Source organism: Rosa chinensis, chromosome 3 (assembly GCF_002994745.2).
Source record: "Rosa chinensis cultivar Old Blush chromosome 3, RchiOBHm-V2, whole genome shotgun sequence".
Lineage (NCBI taxonomy): Eukaryota > Viridiplantae > Streptophyta > Magnoliopsida > Rosales > Rosaceae > Rosa > Rosa chinensis.
In genome coordinates this window covers 48005908-48023615 of record NC_037090.1, presented here as the reverse complement: position 1 = coordinate 48023615, position 17708 = coordinate 48005908, and the positions used below count along the sequence as shown (strand labels likewise).

Genomic DNA, 17708 nt, shown 5'->3' with positions numbered 1-17708 from the left:
ATTGGTGCCTAGTTGAGTACAGTTGTTTGGTAGAGACTTATAATAATACTTCAGGTTGTTCTCTAGATACTTATTGTAATCAAAGGTTTAGGCTCAATGTCCCCCTCGTTATATTCGACAGTTCATTAATCAAGGCTTAAGGGCAGCCGCACCAACCCTTTATTCAAAAAAAAAAAAAAAACCTCTATTACCCATGTATAAGAATTCAAGGGACTTATCTTTACGGTTAGTTTTTGAAGCACTTGAATATAAAATTTAATTAAAGGATTAAATACTTGTTACTCCTCATACTTTTCCCTGAAAAACAGTTTAGTCCCTCGCCTTTTAAATTAAATTGAATAGTCCTTATTCTCTCTAATTCTCATATAACAAGTCCAAAATGATCCGAAAAAACTATTATGCCCCTCATTTTCTCTTTTTATTATTATTTTTATTTTCTTCTTTATTTTTTTAATTTGTCTCTCCTTTTTTTATACTCTCTCTCTCTCTCTCTCTCTCTCTCCCTCCCTCCTTCTCTCTCTCTACCCCCGTCTCTACCCCTCTCCTCTCTTCCTAAAAACAAAATCCCTAAAACTCTATCAGCTTTCTCTCTCGCCAGAGCCACTCATTGTTTCCTCCAAGTCAAAAATTCAAGAACGTGAGTCGAAAGGATTATGCCATGAACTTATATGGTGGTGGTATGGCTTGATTTTTACCGGAGATTGGAGAATACCTAAGTGCAAAGACGAGAACCCCGACAATGGCGCTGGTGGTGTCGTCTGGCGGTGGTGGGTGACGGGGCTGCTGGGTTTTTCTCCTTCTTGTTTATTGAGTTGAGCCAAGGTGGTGGTGAAGCAAAGAGATCGCTAGAAATTGAAGGAAGGTGAGGAGCAGTGGCGCTGGAGCTTGTGGTGTGCGTGTGGGGACCAGGATTGACGTATGGCCGTGATTGGCTCGGGTTTCGGTCTGGATTCGACTGGTGATGGTGGCGCTGTGAGATGGTGGCCGGAAGTGGTGGTCTCTGGTGATGGCAGAGGAAGAGAAGAAGAAGAGAGGTCGAGGGAGAGAGAGAGACCGTGCAGCCAGGAGAGAGGGAGAGAAATCCCAGGTTGCCAATCGAGTTGGGGATCGGGTTTCGGTCTGGATTCGACTGGTGATGGTGGAGCTGTGAGATGGTGGCCGGAAGTGGTGGTCTCCGGTGATGGCAGAGGAAGAGAAGAAGAAGAGAGGTCGAGGGAGAGAGAAACCGTGCAGCCAGGAGAGATGGAGAGAAATCCCGGGTTGCCAGTCGAGTTGGGGATCGGGTGTCGGTCTGGATTCGACTGGTGATGGTGGAGCTGTGAGATGGTGGCCGGAAGTGGTGGTCTCCGATGATGGCAGAGGAAGAGAAGAAGAAGAGAGGTCGAGGGAGAGAGAGAGAGTATTTAAAAAAAAAAAAAAAAGGAGAAAAAAAAAATAGAGAAAAAATAAAAAAATAATAATAATAAAAAGAGAAAATGAGGGGCATAATAGTCATTCCGGATCATTTTGGACTTGTTATATGAGAATTAGAGAGAATAAGGACTATTCAGTTTAATTTAAAAGGTGAGGGACCAAACTGTTTTTCAGGGAAAAATATGAGAAGTAACGAGTATTTAATCCTTAATTAAATTCAATGAAGTTAAAGTCTACGAGAAATTTTTTTTTTAAATTTGTTAATTTTTCCTTTCCAACTCATTTTGAAGTCACTAGTGTCATATTGGTTGCTACTTTTATCTCCAGAACCCTAGGTTTTCTCTCTAGCGTGAGAAAACTCTTAAGGCCGACGGTGTCCGTGTATGTGCAGATCAGCCCTGTCCGGTGTCACCCGGACGTCTTCGTTGGCCTCTGGCCTCGCCGACGTGCTGTGGTCTGCTGCCAGACGGGATATTGATGCTATTTGCCCAGGAGCTTTCATGGGAGAGAGGTTTCTGCTTGTGGTTGCAGTATGCTGGTTTTGGTGGAGTCTCTGGGCATTGTCTCTAAATCACAGTGGGTTTTGGTGCTTCGTCGTGGGTTTTCAGGACCTGCGTTAGACGTTTGGCTCGTGGAGGCTATGATCTGGTGCGCTGCATCGTTGTTGGTTCGTAGTGGTGTGGGCGGGTTTGCTTAGGTCGAGGTGACGTGGTACCATGCCAGCATGGCGGTACGAGCGCGGAGGCTGAGGCAGCATGGGATGTGGCGGTACGGGTGGCGGCAAGGTCAAGCGGTGGTGTCATCTCCTGATGTGAGGGTGTGATGACGTTTTGGGCTTGGATCATTCCGGTACTGCTAGGCCATGGTTTGGGCATTTTCTCTCTAGGGCTGCCCTATTGGGCCTTCTATATTAGGCTGGGGTTTTTTAGCTCTAAGCCCAGCTCTAGGATAGTAATTTTATTACTTTCAATATGTTCCTAATTTTTAGGAAGCTATGCACTTTTGTGCCCCTAGCGAATCTACTACTCCGGAAGATTCATGCTATTTCGTTGTATTTAATGTCAAATGAGTGACCTAGTTCTATGTACCACTGTGAGTACTAACACATCTTCTTATCTGTCTATAGATAGCAGCGGAAGGGTATGTAAGGGCCATTCTGGTTTTTGATCAATATATTAGCTACTGCCTTCTTTAAAAAAAAGAAGTCACTAGTGTCATCCATTTGAGAACAATAACCAAAAAATTCAATCTATTATAGATTAGAACAAAAAAAAAAAAAAACAACAACAACAACAACAACTAAAGGAATTGAGGTGGCTCAAACCCAGGCTGCCACTCTCAATACTTTTGTGCCTTGGCCAACGCTCCACCTTTACAAATTCATCAATATTGTCTTAAAGTTTTAAAATAAAAAAAGTTGAAATAGGTTTCTTTTGGAGTTTTACCGATTCATCTTCGCCTACTATTTCAACAAAAGTATGTCCATTAGAATCTGAGATCAAATTTAATAGCTCATCATTGATTAAATTTGGTGAGATCTCATCCAGATTCGAGAATCACAATCTCAATTCAATTCGGCACTTCAGATTTCAGGGTGAAATATAGGACGGATCTTGTCAAGTAAGACATAAATTGTAATTTTGGTTCAAAAAACACTTCGTCTTTTTCTAAAAAAATCACACTTAAGATTACAATTACAGTAAATAATCCACATAGTTTGAATGAGAGATTATTCCTATATAATTTGTCATTTCGTAAATGCGGAGTTTACATACGCTTTGCGTAATGGTCACAATACTACATTAATGACTTTTTAATACTTATCAACTGCATTAATGACTTCTTAATACTCATCAACTGCATTAATGACTTCTTAATACTCCTTGGCGTGCCAAGATGTTAGAAGACATCAACCATCTTGATTCTACGTGGATAATTCCATCTCCTCAAGTCAGACATGGACACTAATGTGGCGCTCGGTAATGTTTTCGTATATGTATGATGAAAATAAGGTGAAAATGCGTTTGGCGACTTATTTTTAAAAATGTAAAAAAAAAAATGTTACATATATTTAGAGAAAATGACGTAAAAATAAAAATGATATTGTAAAGTGTTGGTTGTGTTTTCTTTATTGAATAGACAAGCTCTGTTGTTGAACCTAAAACGGGGATGATGTGATGGGTGTTCTTTACTTAAATTCAAGAATAGAAAGTTAGGAGTTGTTTCTCCATCAAATAAAGTACGTAATAAGCAAATGAAAAAGAAAAGTTTAAAAAAAAAAAAAAAATGAAGAAAAGAAAAAAAAGAGAAAAAAAAAGAAAAAGAAATCCATGGCTTGACGTTCCCTGATCTGTCTCTCTTCTGTGTTACAACTTTTGCAACACAAGAACCACATTGTTTGGTTTCGCTTTCGCTCTCTCCTGCAATCCCCGAGTAAGTGACCTGGTCTGCTCTTTTCTGAACTAACCAGGTCCTCACGAAGGAGGGAACGGGAGAGAGAGAGAGAGAGAGAGAGAGTTTATTCTCAATTTTCCGTTTGCGTTTTCGGCTACAATGAACGACCTCCTCAAGGTAATCAATACTCCATTCCTCGTTTGTTTTGATTTCTTCTGTTTTGGAGGCTTTTCTTCTGCCTTTTTGTCCTGATCCGGGGATCTGCGTTTTTATTTATTAAATCAGAATCTTGGATTCTTCTGTTTTGGCTTGTGAGTTAGGGAGGGATCCTATCCTGGGGGATTTGTTCGTTGGAGCTGGAACACGATCAAAGTATTGTTTGTAGGCTTAGCAAGGAAACCAAACAGACTACATTGCTGTTTCAATAGGCAATAGCTTTAGCTTAACATGTTTCTCAATTATTATATTGGGACGTTACTTCCTGTTTCGAATTACCTTTCAATGCTGTTATATATTTGTTACTTGGAGAAACTCGATGAGTTCAAAACATTAAACAACCAGACATCAAACAAGACTGAAAGTAACAACACTGATTTACATCTTTACTGGGATCCAGGCTCTGTCTTTCTCTTTTGTATCTGGAGTTAGCTACTGGCATGTCTTCTTATGTAGTAGTTTTTTTTACAATGTGTTACATAATATCAAGTCGCAATTATTGGTCTGCTTCCGTTTGTATGTATATTTTCCTGGAGTTCTGAGAAAGGGTCAAGGTAATAGCAATTGACTTCAGTTTTCTGTTTGTATGAGTTGGCTTGATTACTACTTGCAGGATTCTTTTGAGATCCCTCGGAGTCAACCTCCTACCGGTGGAGATATTGAACTAGGAACACAAGTCTCAATGAATTCTGGAGAACTTGGTTTGGAAAATTTCTTTAAAAAGGTACTTGGTGATCTTAATCTTTTCTCCAATTTTTCACAGAGATAATGATTCTGTATGAGGAGTTCATATCGAGTTTAAGTTTTGTGGATCCTGTCTATGGATTTAATGTTTTCTTGCAGGTTCAAGAGATTGAGAAACAGAATGAGAAGCTAGATAAGCTTCTGAGAAAGCTCCAGGTGAATTTTTCTTTCCAGTATTTTTTTCTTCCCTACATTACTTCCTGAAGGTTATATTGTAGCTCAAACTAGGAGTACTAAGAGTAGCACTCTTGAATACAGCTTCTAGACTTGATTATGGTTGATGTATATTGAAGCCTGAAGCTTGTTGTCCTTCCATTATGGTTTTGTACTTTTCTGTTTTTGGAATTTCAGATGTTCTTGATGCCAAATGGGATGTGAATGATATTTAGCTAGGAAAGCTCTTCATGATACTGAGAATATGAGTTATAAAGTGATAAACAATTATGTAAAGAACTTAAAACTCATATTGCTGTCTACGTAATGGCAATTGTATAGCAACCAGTTCAAGTTAATCTGCATTACTATTCACCATCTGCCCTGCTAATTTTTGCATTTGGAACTATTAATTTAAAGTGCTGTACAAATTTTGGTTCAGCAATTTTGTGAGTTAGCTTTTGGTTGCCATGCATGACTTTTGCATGAACAATTATAAACTGTTATATTTGTAAAGAGGCTTAGAGATATCTTATCAAGTTATCATTGTCGTGTGAAATCTGAATGCAGGATGCACATGAGGAGACCAAGGCTGTGACTAAGGCACCTTCCATGAAATGTAATCTCAAACTCGTTGGTCTCTTTTTATTATGGGAAGCTTTCGGGACTATATGCATATACATTTTTTATGTTAGTATGCATAAGTAATGCCAATTATTGGATTAGGCCTGAAGAAGTCAAGAGAAATAAATATGATTTGCATTGAGAAAAGCAGCAAAAAAGTTTGAAGTTACTCTAGTAATGTGAATAGTGTTCAAGTACTTGCTACGCTCCAGAATAAAAATGTTGATTTTCTTTGTATGCCATTGCATCCCTTGATTCTGGATATAAATTGTAGGGTTTGGACATTGCAAGTCATCTCATGGTGGATAAATGGAAATAGTCTTGATTAATGTTCATTACATTTATTGCACTGTTATTTTATTCTTGTGGTCTGTTGTTAAAAAATATCACATGTATATCGGTTTGTTTATGATGTACCCAGTCTGTGCATGTGACCATGCGTGTGTACTCATATTTTCATATTTATGATTTATTTGCTAAGAAGTGTACATGATAGTTCACTGATCACTACTGCTTCAAGAAAAGGATAAGTCCCACCTTTATTTTATTTTTTTGTCCACTGCACTGTTCTGTTTGTGTTCATCAAAGTTGGTTTCTGTTTGATCTCATAATAACTCAACAAGGATGTTGGATCCTTTTACCATGTTCAGCCATTAAAAAGCGGATGGAGAAAGATGTAGATGAAGTTGGAAAAATTGCTCGCTTTATAAAGTCAAAAATTGAAGAACTTGACAGAGAGGTAAAATCTGACTCAACTTATAGCTGCTTTAAACTCTATGTTGGCAGGACTGCCCATCTGACTGATCTTTTGTCATCACAGAATTTAGCAAATAGACAGAAACCTGGGTGTGGAAAAGGAACAGGTGTAGATCGATCGCGAACAGCAACAACTCTGTAAGTCGAACTCTGCAGTTGCCTTCAGACTGTCTTTTGCCTTTGCCATCCTCTGTTTTTGGTCTCCACTAGATTATGGACATTACTTTCACCTAAACATGCTTGCTGGGGAAAACTTATAAGGTTAGGTAATTGGTTCAAGTGATTAGCCAGAAAAAGAAGAGAAAAGAAAAAGGTATTTATTTTTGCATAGTAGTACCCCTTTTGTCAATAATCTACTTTATTAGTTCAGATATTGCAATAGGATATTAAATGTGAGGCTAGTAAACTAGGATTGATCAAAATTGGGTTGTCTATTTTTCTAGGTTATGCCAAAGAGTACACAGCTCACTTCCATTCAATCCTACCTGCTAGTAATTTTGAATTGTAACTTATATATGATCTAATGGAAGTCACCCTCAACCTAAAAACAAACAAAAAAAGTTTGCAGTAATTGTTCTACCATCTGCCCTCTATTATACTTTCCATATATCTGTCATTTAAATTATTGTATTGTGAAACTGTCATGATGTCCTTCTGAACCAAAATAACTATGTCGACAGTTCGCCTTTCCAGTCGTTTTTTTTTTTTTTTTTTTGTTTCCAAGCATCTTCTTTCCTTGAATATTTATCTGTCTGAACTCAATAGTGTGCTCTGAACTCAATAGTGTGGCTTAATGGGACTGTATATGCCAACTCAATCAAATCTTACTTTGCCGATTTCATCTTTTACAGTGCTTTGAAAAAGAAATTAAAGGACAAGATGGCTGAATTTCAGGTAGTTCAAACTTACATTTACCTATAGCCTTGTTTTGTTTCTTTCATCTGATATATTGTCATCACAACTTAAATGCTCTAAATCTGCAGACTCTAAGAGAAACCATTCATCAAGAGTATCGGGAGGTTGTCGAGAGGCGAGTTTTTACAGGTTTGAGCATTTAATTGCCCCTTATCTGTGGCTATGTAACTTTCTGTGACCTGAATATAATTACCATTTCTCCTTTTTTGTGATTTTCAGTGACGGGCACGAGAGCGGATGAAGAGGTGAAACTTGATGCACTGTTCAAATTGTGGTTTATTTATACCGTTGTAAACGGTTGTGTACTAATTGTTTAAAATTTACAGACAATTGAGAGATTAATTGAGACTGGAGACAGTGAACAAATTTTCCAAAAGGCAATCCACGAACAAGGTCGAGGCCAGGTTTGTCAATTTTTTATTTTTATTTTTTTAAATTTTTTTTACGCTTCCTGTCCACTTGAAACCACTTTTTACTGTCAGCACTGGGACATCCTAAAAACTTCGAATGAATTTTTGACATTTTGAACAATTTGTTCCAACTTGCTATCACACCCTACAATTGTTTTAGTTTGAGGCTTTGAGCTGTTAGATTTACTAAACTGGAAAGTTTCTTTTTAAAGAAAATTTATTGGTTTCTGGAGATGTCCTGCCTCCACTAGCCAATGGTGATTCAGATGATTGCTTCCGATGTCACAAATTTTCTAATGTACCTGTAGGTCATGGACACTCTGGCAGAAATTCAAGAGCGCCATGATGCTGTTAGAGACCTTGAGAAGAAGCTTCTTGATTTACAGCAGGTATCTTTCTAATTTGTGGAATGATGGGTACTATGTCAGTCAATAAGATGTTTAGTTCTACATAGTCCAATTCCAGCCTAAGCCATATAATTTAAATTTTGCTTGCAGTTTTGAAATTAACAAAACTTCTGAATCTTGCCATATGTGATCCTGCATAAATGGGAAGGCTGCGTTTGATCATCAGGTGTTGATCACCTGCATAATCACGTGGCTCATTAATCCAAGTTTTTGTAATTTTGTAATGCCACCACTCAATTCCAGCATATCCTAGGTGGAAAATAGCCACATAGCTCTTAGAACTGAGAGCTGTGTTTGCTTTTACTGCCATAAATGGGGAGCTGTAGTTTCAGTATGATGTACCAGAAGCATGTCTACAGATACTTGAAAGGTGTAAAAATTAAAATGAAAAAGCATTCCTTTTCGTGTTTTTGCTGTTTTGCCCTAGTGTGTAATTTTAGGGTATATGATATACTTTTAATGTTAAAGACCAACTCTTATGCAGATATTTCTTGATATGGCGGTGTTGGTGGATGCACAAGGGGAATTGCTTGACAACATTGAAACCCAAGTAAGTACCACAATCTCATGATTTTCTTGAAATCCGAAATAGATAAAAGAAAAACATGACTTTGAAGATGGCATGTACAGTCAATACCCGTGACACATGGAGAGATATAATGTAATTTGGTTGTTCGTTCCCTAGGTATCAAGTGCAGTTGATCATGTACAGCAGGGGAATACTGCTCTGCACAAGGCCAAGAAGCTACAGAAGAGTTCCAGGAAATGGATGTGCATTGCGATCCTCATTCTTCTTATCATTGTTGTAATCATTGTGGTTGCCGTGTTGAAGCCATGGAGTAGCAACAACGGTGCTTAACTCCTCTACCAGTTTGTAATTGATAGAATGATTATAGCGACTTTACAGCAGACAACACTGAGACTCAGGCGGCGAACTCCTCAAATCGTGTGAATCATTCTAGTATTTTTGGTTGTCCTGTGATGATGCACTCGTCATAACACTATTAATTGGAAGAAAGTACCAACTATAATTTACAGTCAGTATGAACTCCCAACTGGCAATAAACTCGTTTAAATTTACTTGGTAATTCACAGAATTGAGGTGCCAAAATTAAAAATTCTGTAGCATTCACTTTCTGAATGGAATATACTCGGCTGCACTAGCCACTAATTACTGAGCTTTTTTCTCGAATAAGCAATAAGCTTTATCTTTCACCTTCTACTCTTACCAGGCTGAGTTCGATCATTTATGGGGATGATTTCAACCAGGGTGACCAACGCAACACTTAGGGCACTTTTCAACTTATTAGAAAAGTTGTGCTTTTAAGAAAAGCTAGCTTTTGCTTATTTCTGAGAAGAAGTGGTTTAAAAGCAAAGCTGTTGAGTGTTTAGTAAACTGAACTAATAGTATGTGCATGATTGGAGAAAACAAAAATATTTTGAAGGGACTTGTTGATCGGAGCGGAACTTGGTGTACCTCTGAAGCTAACTTGGAAGCTATTGTGCTCAATTACTCTGGCGGACTTATTTTGACTTTCAACCAACCCATCACATGTGCTTGCAGTTGCAAGTCTTAAGTCAAATAGAACAAGATTGAGAATGAATTTTCTGATATATGATTACACCTATTCTGTGGTGTATATAAACGGATTACAATCGTACTACAATGTACTACTACTGTTGTGTACTACTGTACTACACAACATATACAAGGTAAGTAGTTACAACAATAATTCCCTTGTTAGTCTATTCCTAATAGGGAACTATGACTCACACTAACACTCCCCCTCAAGTTGGCGCATATACATCAACCATGCCCAACTTGCTAAGTGAGTCATAAAACGCCTTCCTGGAAACTCCTTTGGTAAGTATATCTGCAAGTTGCTCTTCAGTTGGAACAAAAGGAAAACTAATAATTTTGGCATCTAGCTTCTCCTTTATAAAGTGACGATCAACCTCCACATGCTTAGTACGATAATGCTGTACCGGATTTTGTGATATGTCAATGGCTGCCTTGTTGTCACAATACAACTGCATGGTACTCTTGAGTTTGAAACCCAAATCACGTAACAAATTTCTCAGCCACAACAATTCACACACTCCGTGAGCCATACCCCTATACTCAGCCTCAGCACTAGATCGTGCCACAACTTTCTGTTTCTTACTCTTCCATGTAACCAAATTACCTCCCACAAAGGTAAAGTAACCCGATGTTGACCTCCTGTCTGTGATGTTTCCAGCCCAATCTGCATCTGTGAAGCCACAAACCTCAAGAATGTTGCTGTGTTTAGAAAACAGTACTCCCTTTCCTGGAGCTGACTTTAAGTACTTCAAAATTCGCATAACAGCATCCATATGACTCTCACTCGGGTTATGCATGAACTGACTCACCACACTCACTGCATATGCAACATCTGGTCTAGTATGAGCCAGATAAATCAGGCGCCCAACCAACCTCTGATAGCGAGCTCGATCAGCAGGTACCTGATCTGGATACTCAGCTAAACAATGGTTCTGTTCAATAGGAGTATCAACAGGTCTGCAATCCAACAAACCTATCTCTGTCAGCAAGTCAAGAACGTACTTCCTCTGGCACAGATAGATTCCTTCTCTCCCCCTGGCTACCTCAATTCCTAAAAAGTACTTAAGTTCACCCAAGTCCTTCATCTCAAACTCAGAGGCTAACTGTCTCTGCAGTCTATCTATTCAACAGTATCATTGCCAGTGACTACCATATCATCCACATAAATAATTAGAGCTGTTACCTTCCCTTGTTGATGCTTAAGGAACAAGGTATGGTATGAGTTAGTCTGTCTGTAACCAACCTTCTGCATGAACTGTGAAATCTTCCAAACCAAGCACGAGGTGACTGTTTAAGACCATACAGAGATTTTCTCAATCTGCATACAAAATCACCAGGAGAAGCAACTACATACCCAGGTGGAAGGCTCATGTACACTTCCTCGGCTAACTCTCCATGAAGAAATGCATTCTTGACATCAAACTGTTGGAGTGGCCAGTTTAAACTAGCAGCGACTGAGAGCAGAACCCGAATAGTGTTCATCTTGGCAACAGGAGCAAACATTTCATCGTAGTCAATACCATACTTCTGAGTAAACCCCTTTGCTACAAGGCGTGCTTTGTACCGATTCACTGATCCATCTTCATTATGCTTCACGGTAAACACCTAACGACAACATACAGCCTTCTTGCCTTGTGGTGGAGGCACAAGTTGCCAAGTATTGCTCTTCTGCAACGCCTCCATCTCTTCCTCCATTGCCTTCCTCCACTTTGGATCCCCCAATGAATCCTGCACTTTGTTAGGTACTGATACAGCAGATATTTGATTCACAAAAGATTCATATGACTTAGACAACCTCCTAGTGGACATATAATTGGCTACTGGGTATTTTGATTTAGCAGTAAGGGTAGGTTCATATCTTTTGGCTGATTGACCCCGAGTGGTCCTATTTGGTAACACATATTGCCCAACATTAGACTCATTACTACTAGTAATAGTGAGTGGACATACCTTAAATGAGTGATCTTCAGTACCAGGAAGCTGTGGGTCAGGGGTAGAAGCAATGGTAGGAGGGACAGTTGTGTCTTCAACATCTTTTTCGGCCATAGAGACTGGTGCTTGGATGTTTGGAGTTGTATCTGCAACATCATTTTCCGCCATAGAAACTGGTGCTTGGATGTTTGGAGATTCTCCTTCTGGTGGTGAGCTAATGGTCTCAACTGGATCAGTCAAAATACCACTTGCTTCTTCTCCTCCCCCTCTCCATGATACAGCTCTTCAAAAAATGAATGCTCCCCCTGAAGAGCTGTATCGGAAGAGGTAAAATAACTCATGTCCTCAAAGAAAGTGACATCCATAGTGACATAGTACTTCCTGGTAGGTGGATGAAAGCACTTGTACCTTTTCTGATACCCTCTGTAGCCAACAAACACACACTTAAGTGCCCGGGCATCCAATTTAGACCTCTGGTTCTTAGGAACATGGACAAAAGCAACACAACCAAAGACACGAGCCGGAAGATTATGAAATGAAGGTAAGGAGACATGAGATGCAAGAACCTCAAATGGAATTTTTCCCTGAAGGACACTAGAGGGAAGACGATTGATAAGATGGGAGGAAGCATATACAGCATCGCCTCAAAGATACTTAAGCATATGGGCACTAAAGAGAAGAGCACGAGCCATATCAAGTAAATGACGGTTTTTCCTTTCAGACACTCCATTTTGTTCAGGTGTTTGTGGACAAGTGGTTTGGTGAACAATCCCATGGGTGTTAAAAAACTCTTGGAAAACATGATTAACATATTCCCCCCCATTGTCAGAACGAAGGACTTTAATGGTGCTATGGTACTATGTTTGAACAAGAGTACGGAAAGTTTGGAAAGCTGGAAAGACTTCATCTTTGGTTTTAAGAAGGGCAACCCATGACAATCTCGTACAATCATCAATAAACAACACAAAATATCTCATACCCGATACAGTGGGCTCTCTAGAAAGTCCCCAAACATCAGAATGAATCAACTTAAAAGGAATAACACTTTTCTTAGACACTCTAGGAGAATAAGTAGCACGATGACTCTTGGCCAAAACACATGTTTCACAACGTAAAGCAGACTCATTCACACCAAGAAACAGAGTAGGCATGGTTGTTTTTATAAGACTAAAAGAAGGATGCCCTAAACGGCGACGCCACAACCAAATTTCACTTATCTTATCAGAAATTGAAGTCAATGCGACTCGGGACTGTGCTCCTGGTTTCTCTCCCGCGTATGTTTGATTCACATACATAGGATAAAAGGTTACGGAGCATTTAGACTCAGTATTCAACTGTGGAACAGATATCAAGTGATGAGACAAGTCAGGTACATATAACACATTATGAAGCTCTAAAGTGGGAGTAATACGCACTGACCCGGACCCTAACACAGGAAAAGCCTCACCATTGGCATTGGTGACATAGGACACTGGTAGGGAAGACAAGTTAGTAAAATATGATTTATCATAAGTCATATGATCGGAGGCACCAGAATCAATAATCCATGTATCAGAACCAACAAAGTTAGAAACTTTTAAAGTCATACCAATCTTACCACAATCCCTAAAAGAACCTCCATCTGAACTTCGCACAGACACTTCAACCCTCTGGGCCTCATTGGTCTTAGAACTCTGACTTTTACTGTCATCACCACCCATTGCAATAATACAATAGAAAATATATATAAATCCCAAAGTACGCAGCAGAAATAAACAAATAATAACAGTTGATTTTAATTTTTTTTTTTTTAACCTGAGGTATGGGCTGACTGTTGTCCTACGTGTGTGGCTGAGTTGGGTGAGGTGAGTTGACCGAGTGAGAGGGTTGGAACAGTGAGCCGGGTTAGGAAGGATGCCGACTGAAGTAGGTGACTGGAGAAGAGAGGACACCTGTCTAAACGGAGGGCGCCCACAAAGACGAAGCCAATCGAACTAACTAGAGAAGAGGCGATTCGATCAGAGAAGAGGCGACCCACTCAGGTTGAAGACGAAGCTGATCGAATGAGACCCGACCGGAGAAGGGACAACCATATCAGAGATGGAGCAGAGCGGGGCTGGGCGACAGAGCCGGAGTGCTGGGCAACTGCGCCGGAGTGCTGGGTAGACTCTGGTCGACGGTGACGACCTGGGATGTGATGAACAGGTCTGAACTTGGCGTAATCTGAGACGGCAGTCTGGGCAGAGCTGCGACGGGCTGCGAACTGAAGAACCTGATCGACTACGAGGAGTGATGTCGGTCTAGGCAAGGCAGCACAGTGACGTAGATGGAGGCAACACCGAGAATCGATCGATACACGATCTGGTGTGATATGAATGGGTCTCGGGGCTCGGCTGGCTGGACAGGCTGATCTTCGTCGCCGGAGGAAGATGAAGGCAGTCTGGGGAGACGAGGCCGGTTTGAACGACATCCAAGAAGAAGATGCACTGATTGTTCTTGGACGGACGGTAATGCTTGGAAGATAACGACGACAGAATCCCAATAACGCTGTTAAGAGATTCAATAACCCGAATTAATTCCTCAAATTAAAGAATTAGAAAATAAGAGACAAAGTCCTCTTGGATCTTTGCTCTGATACCAAGTCAAATACAACAAGATTGAGAATGAATTTTCTGATATATGATTACACCCATTCTTTGGTGTATATAAACGGATTACAATCGTACTACAATGTACTACTACTATTGTGTACTACTGTACTACACAACATATACAAGGTAAGTAGTTACAACAATATATTCCCTTGTTAGTCTATTCCTAATAGGGAACTATGACTCACACTAACATCTTATACCCTCTCTAATTCCTGATGAGATTAATGTTCTACTAGACTTCTCCAATGAAGAATTGTTTCAAGCTCTAAACAAATGCATCCATCCAAATCTCCTATTCTGGATGGATTTTCACCTTGCTTCTATGGTGGGAAAGAATGTTTGTAACATGGTTAGAGCTTGCCTGGAAGATGACTTGGTTATGAGATAGGTGAATGGTACTTTTATTGACGCAGTCGAATTGGTAACTAGGTTTACCAGCAATAAAAGTTGATTAATAAAAGAGATAAAAGAGAAAATTATCTATTTGATTAATAAAAGTTGAAAGATAGGTTATGCAGCCGCATAAATAAGAGAAAAGTAACCCTAGGGCGACTAACAATAAAACCCTAAAGCCCATGGGTACAAATGAAAACAACCCAAAAATAACTAGGAAAACCAAAACGGGAAAAATAGCAAAATGCAGTTTTGAGGCCCTAAACGACCCTGAAAGCTCGAAAAAGGCCACAGCTTATGGCTAAGCCATGAGTCTTGTTTCTGGCGCAATTCCCTTTCCGGAATGGTAAGGCACATCCCAATCGGACACTGAGCTGTTTCGTGTCTACTAGTCACTTTTCGTTTTCCTCCTTTAGCATGATCCAACTGTTCTTCGAATTGGGCTGCCATCCGTTCTGCATTAGTCTCCTCCACCTCCGAAGAACTCGACCCCGAGTTCTCATCTGGATAAAGAATCTCATCTTCACGAAACTAATGCAGGTCAGCCACATTAAAGGTGTTAGAGATACCCATGGAATCAGGAAGGGCAACAACATAAGCATTGTCGTTGATCTTCTGTAGCACCTTAAAAGGACCATATTTTCTGGGCTTCAGCTTGTTATAGGTACCAACATGAAATCTCTCCTTCCTCAGAAACACCATCACGTCATCACCCTCTTGGAACACTTTTACTCTGTGATGTTTATCAGCTGCAGCTTTATACTTAGCATTAATTGCTTCCAGCTTGGCCTTAACTTTGTCTCGAACAGCCTGCACATCTTTAGCCATGCCCTCAGCAGCAACACTAACACCAGGAACCTTAGGAAGCTTTACCAGATCAACCACATGTCGAGGAACAGTAGTATAAACTAAGGAGAATGGTGACTTCCCTGTTGCACTATGCACAACACTGTTATAAGCAAACTCTACCTGTGGCAAAGCATAATCCCACTGTTTGGGTCGATCTCCACAAATACTTCGGACCATGTTACCCAAAGTTCTGTTAGTAACCTCTGTCTGCCCATCAGTTTGAGGATGAGCTGTGCTGCTACGGTTCAAAGCTGTTCCAAACATCCTCCACAAGGTAATCCAGAAATGGCTAAGGAACTTTGTGTCTCTGTCAGAAGTAATGGACTTGGGTACTCCATGCAAATGAACCACCTCCCTGAAGAACAGTTTGGCTATATTAGAAGCATTAACAGTCTTCTTACATGCAATGAAATGCGCCATCTTGGAGAACCTGTCAACTACCACAAACACTGAATCCACACCCCGTTGGGTACGGGGTAATCCCAACACAAAATCCATAGCAAGATCCTGCCAAATATCTTCAGGAACAGGTAAAGGTAGATAAAGACCTGTGTTTTGGGACTGACCCTTAGAAACCTGGCAGGTGTAGCACTTTCTCATGATAGTTCCTGCAGCCTTCTTCAACTGTGGCCAGGAATACCTCTCCTCAAGGCTAGCAATAGTTTTGTCTTGGCCCAAGTGCCCACTCAATCCCCCTCCATGCATATCTCTAATCAGTTTCTCCCTCAATGAAGAACTAGGGATACATAGCCGGTTGCCCTTGAATAAATATCCTTCATTCTCATAAAAATCTGCAACTGCATTATTGTTGTTGCACTTGGCTCAAATCTCCTTGAAATCAACATCTTCCTCATACAACTTCTTCAAGAGATCAAACCCCACAATCTCCTGAGCTAAAGTGACCAGTAAGGAAGCCCTCCTACTCAAAGCATCTGCAACCCGGTTAAGAGTACCAGATTTATGCTGAATCACAAAAGGGAATTTCTGCAGAAAACTCACCCACCTTGCATGCATCTTATTCACAGTTTTCTGGCTATTAAAGTACTTCAAGGCCTGATGATCAGTGAACAGTACAAACTCCCTCTGAATCAGGTAGTGCTCCCATTGCCTCAATGCCCGAAACACTGCATAAAATTCTTGGTCATAAGTACTCCACTTCTGACAAGCTTCACTCAGCTTTTCACTAAAGAATGCTACTGGTTTCTTTTCTTGTGACAACACATCACCTACCCCCACGCCACTAGCATCACATTCAACCTCAAATACCTTGTCAAAATTATGAAGAGCAAGAACTAGTGCAATACAAAGTTTCTCCTTGATTAAGGCAAAACTCTTCTCTTGTTCCTCTCCCCATTGGAATTTGCCTTTCTTCAAACATTCAGTAATATAGGGGCAGTAATGGTACTGAAATTCTTCACAAACCTCCTGTAGAAAGTAACTAAACCATGAAAGCTCCGCACCTCAGAAACTGTTTTTGGAGCTGGCCATTCTCTTATTGCTCTCACCTTCTCTTCATCAACCTGAATGCCTTCTTCTCCAACCACAAATCCCAAAAATAACAGTTTGTTGGTACAGAAAGTACACTTCTTCAGGTTAATGTACAGTTTATTTTCCTGTAAAGCTCCCAAAACCTGTCTCAAATGTACCAGATGTTCTTCTTTGGTCCTACTATAGATCAATATATCATCAAAATACGCCATGATAAAGGAATCAATAAAAGGACGAAGAACTTGGTTCATAAGCCTCATAAAAGTGCTGGGTGCATTAGACAACCCGAATGGCATAACCATCCACTCAAACAAGCCATCCTTGCTCTTAAAAGCTGTCTTCCACTCATCTCCTGGCTTGATTCGAATCTAGTGGTAACCACTTCAAAGGTCTATCTTGGTAAACACTTTGGAACCCTCCAGTTCATCAAGCATGTCCTCCAAACGAGGAATGGGAAACCTGTACTTCACAGTTATCTTATTTATGGCCCTGCTATCAACACACATCCGCCATTGATTGCCATTCTTAGGCATAAGGAGGACTGGAACTGCACAAGGACTCATACTTTCACGAATGAACCCTTTTTTTTAACAAGTCTTCAATCTGCTCCCTCAAAATCTCATTCTCCTTGGGACTCATTCGGTAATGTGGCAGATTTGGCAAACTAGCTCCACAAACCAAATCAATCTGATGTTGAATGTCCCTCATAGGTGGTAGTTCGTTGGGCAACTCATCTGAAATCAACTCTTCAAACTCTCCCAACATATTCTGCACTTCCTTAGGGATCACCACATCTTCC

General features: G+C 40.2%; 1 protein-coding gene across 1 annotated transcript; it reads left to right on the top strand.

Annotated features, from left to right (window-relative positions):
• The first annotated feature begins 3730 nt into the window (after window positions 1-3730).
• On the top strand, window positions 3731-9124 carry LOC112195063 (syntaxin-132). Its single transcript, XM_024335409.2, has 13 exons — window positions 3731-3984; window positions 4637-4747; window positions 4867-4923; window positions 5491-5539; window positions 6195-6283; window positions 6365-6438; window positions 7152-7194; window positions 7284-7344; window positions 7435-7460; window positions 7542-7619; window positions 7934-8014; window positions 8517-8582; window positions 8718-9124. Exons 1-13 carry the CDS (start codon window positions 3967-3969, stop codon window positions 8889-8891), a joined length of 927 nt encoding a protein of 308 aa, XP_024191177.1. The 5' UTR covers window positions 3731-3966; the 3' UTR covers window positions 8892-9124.
• Window positions 9125-17708: the final 8584 nt, after the last annotated feature.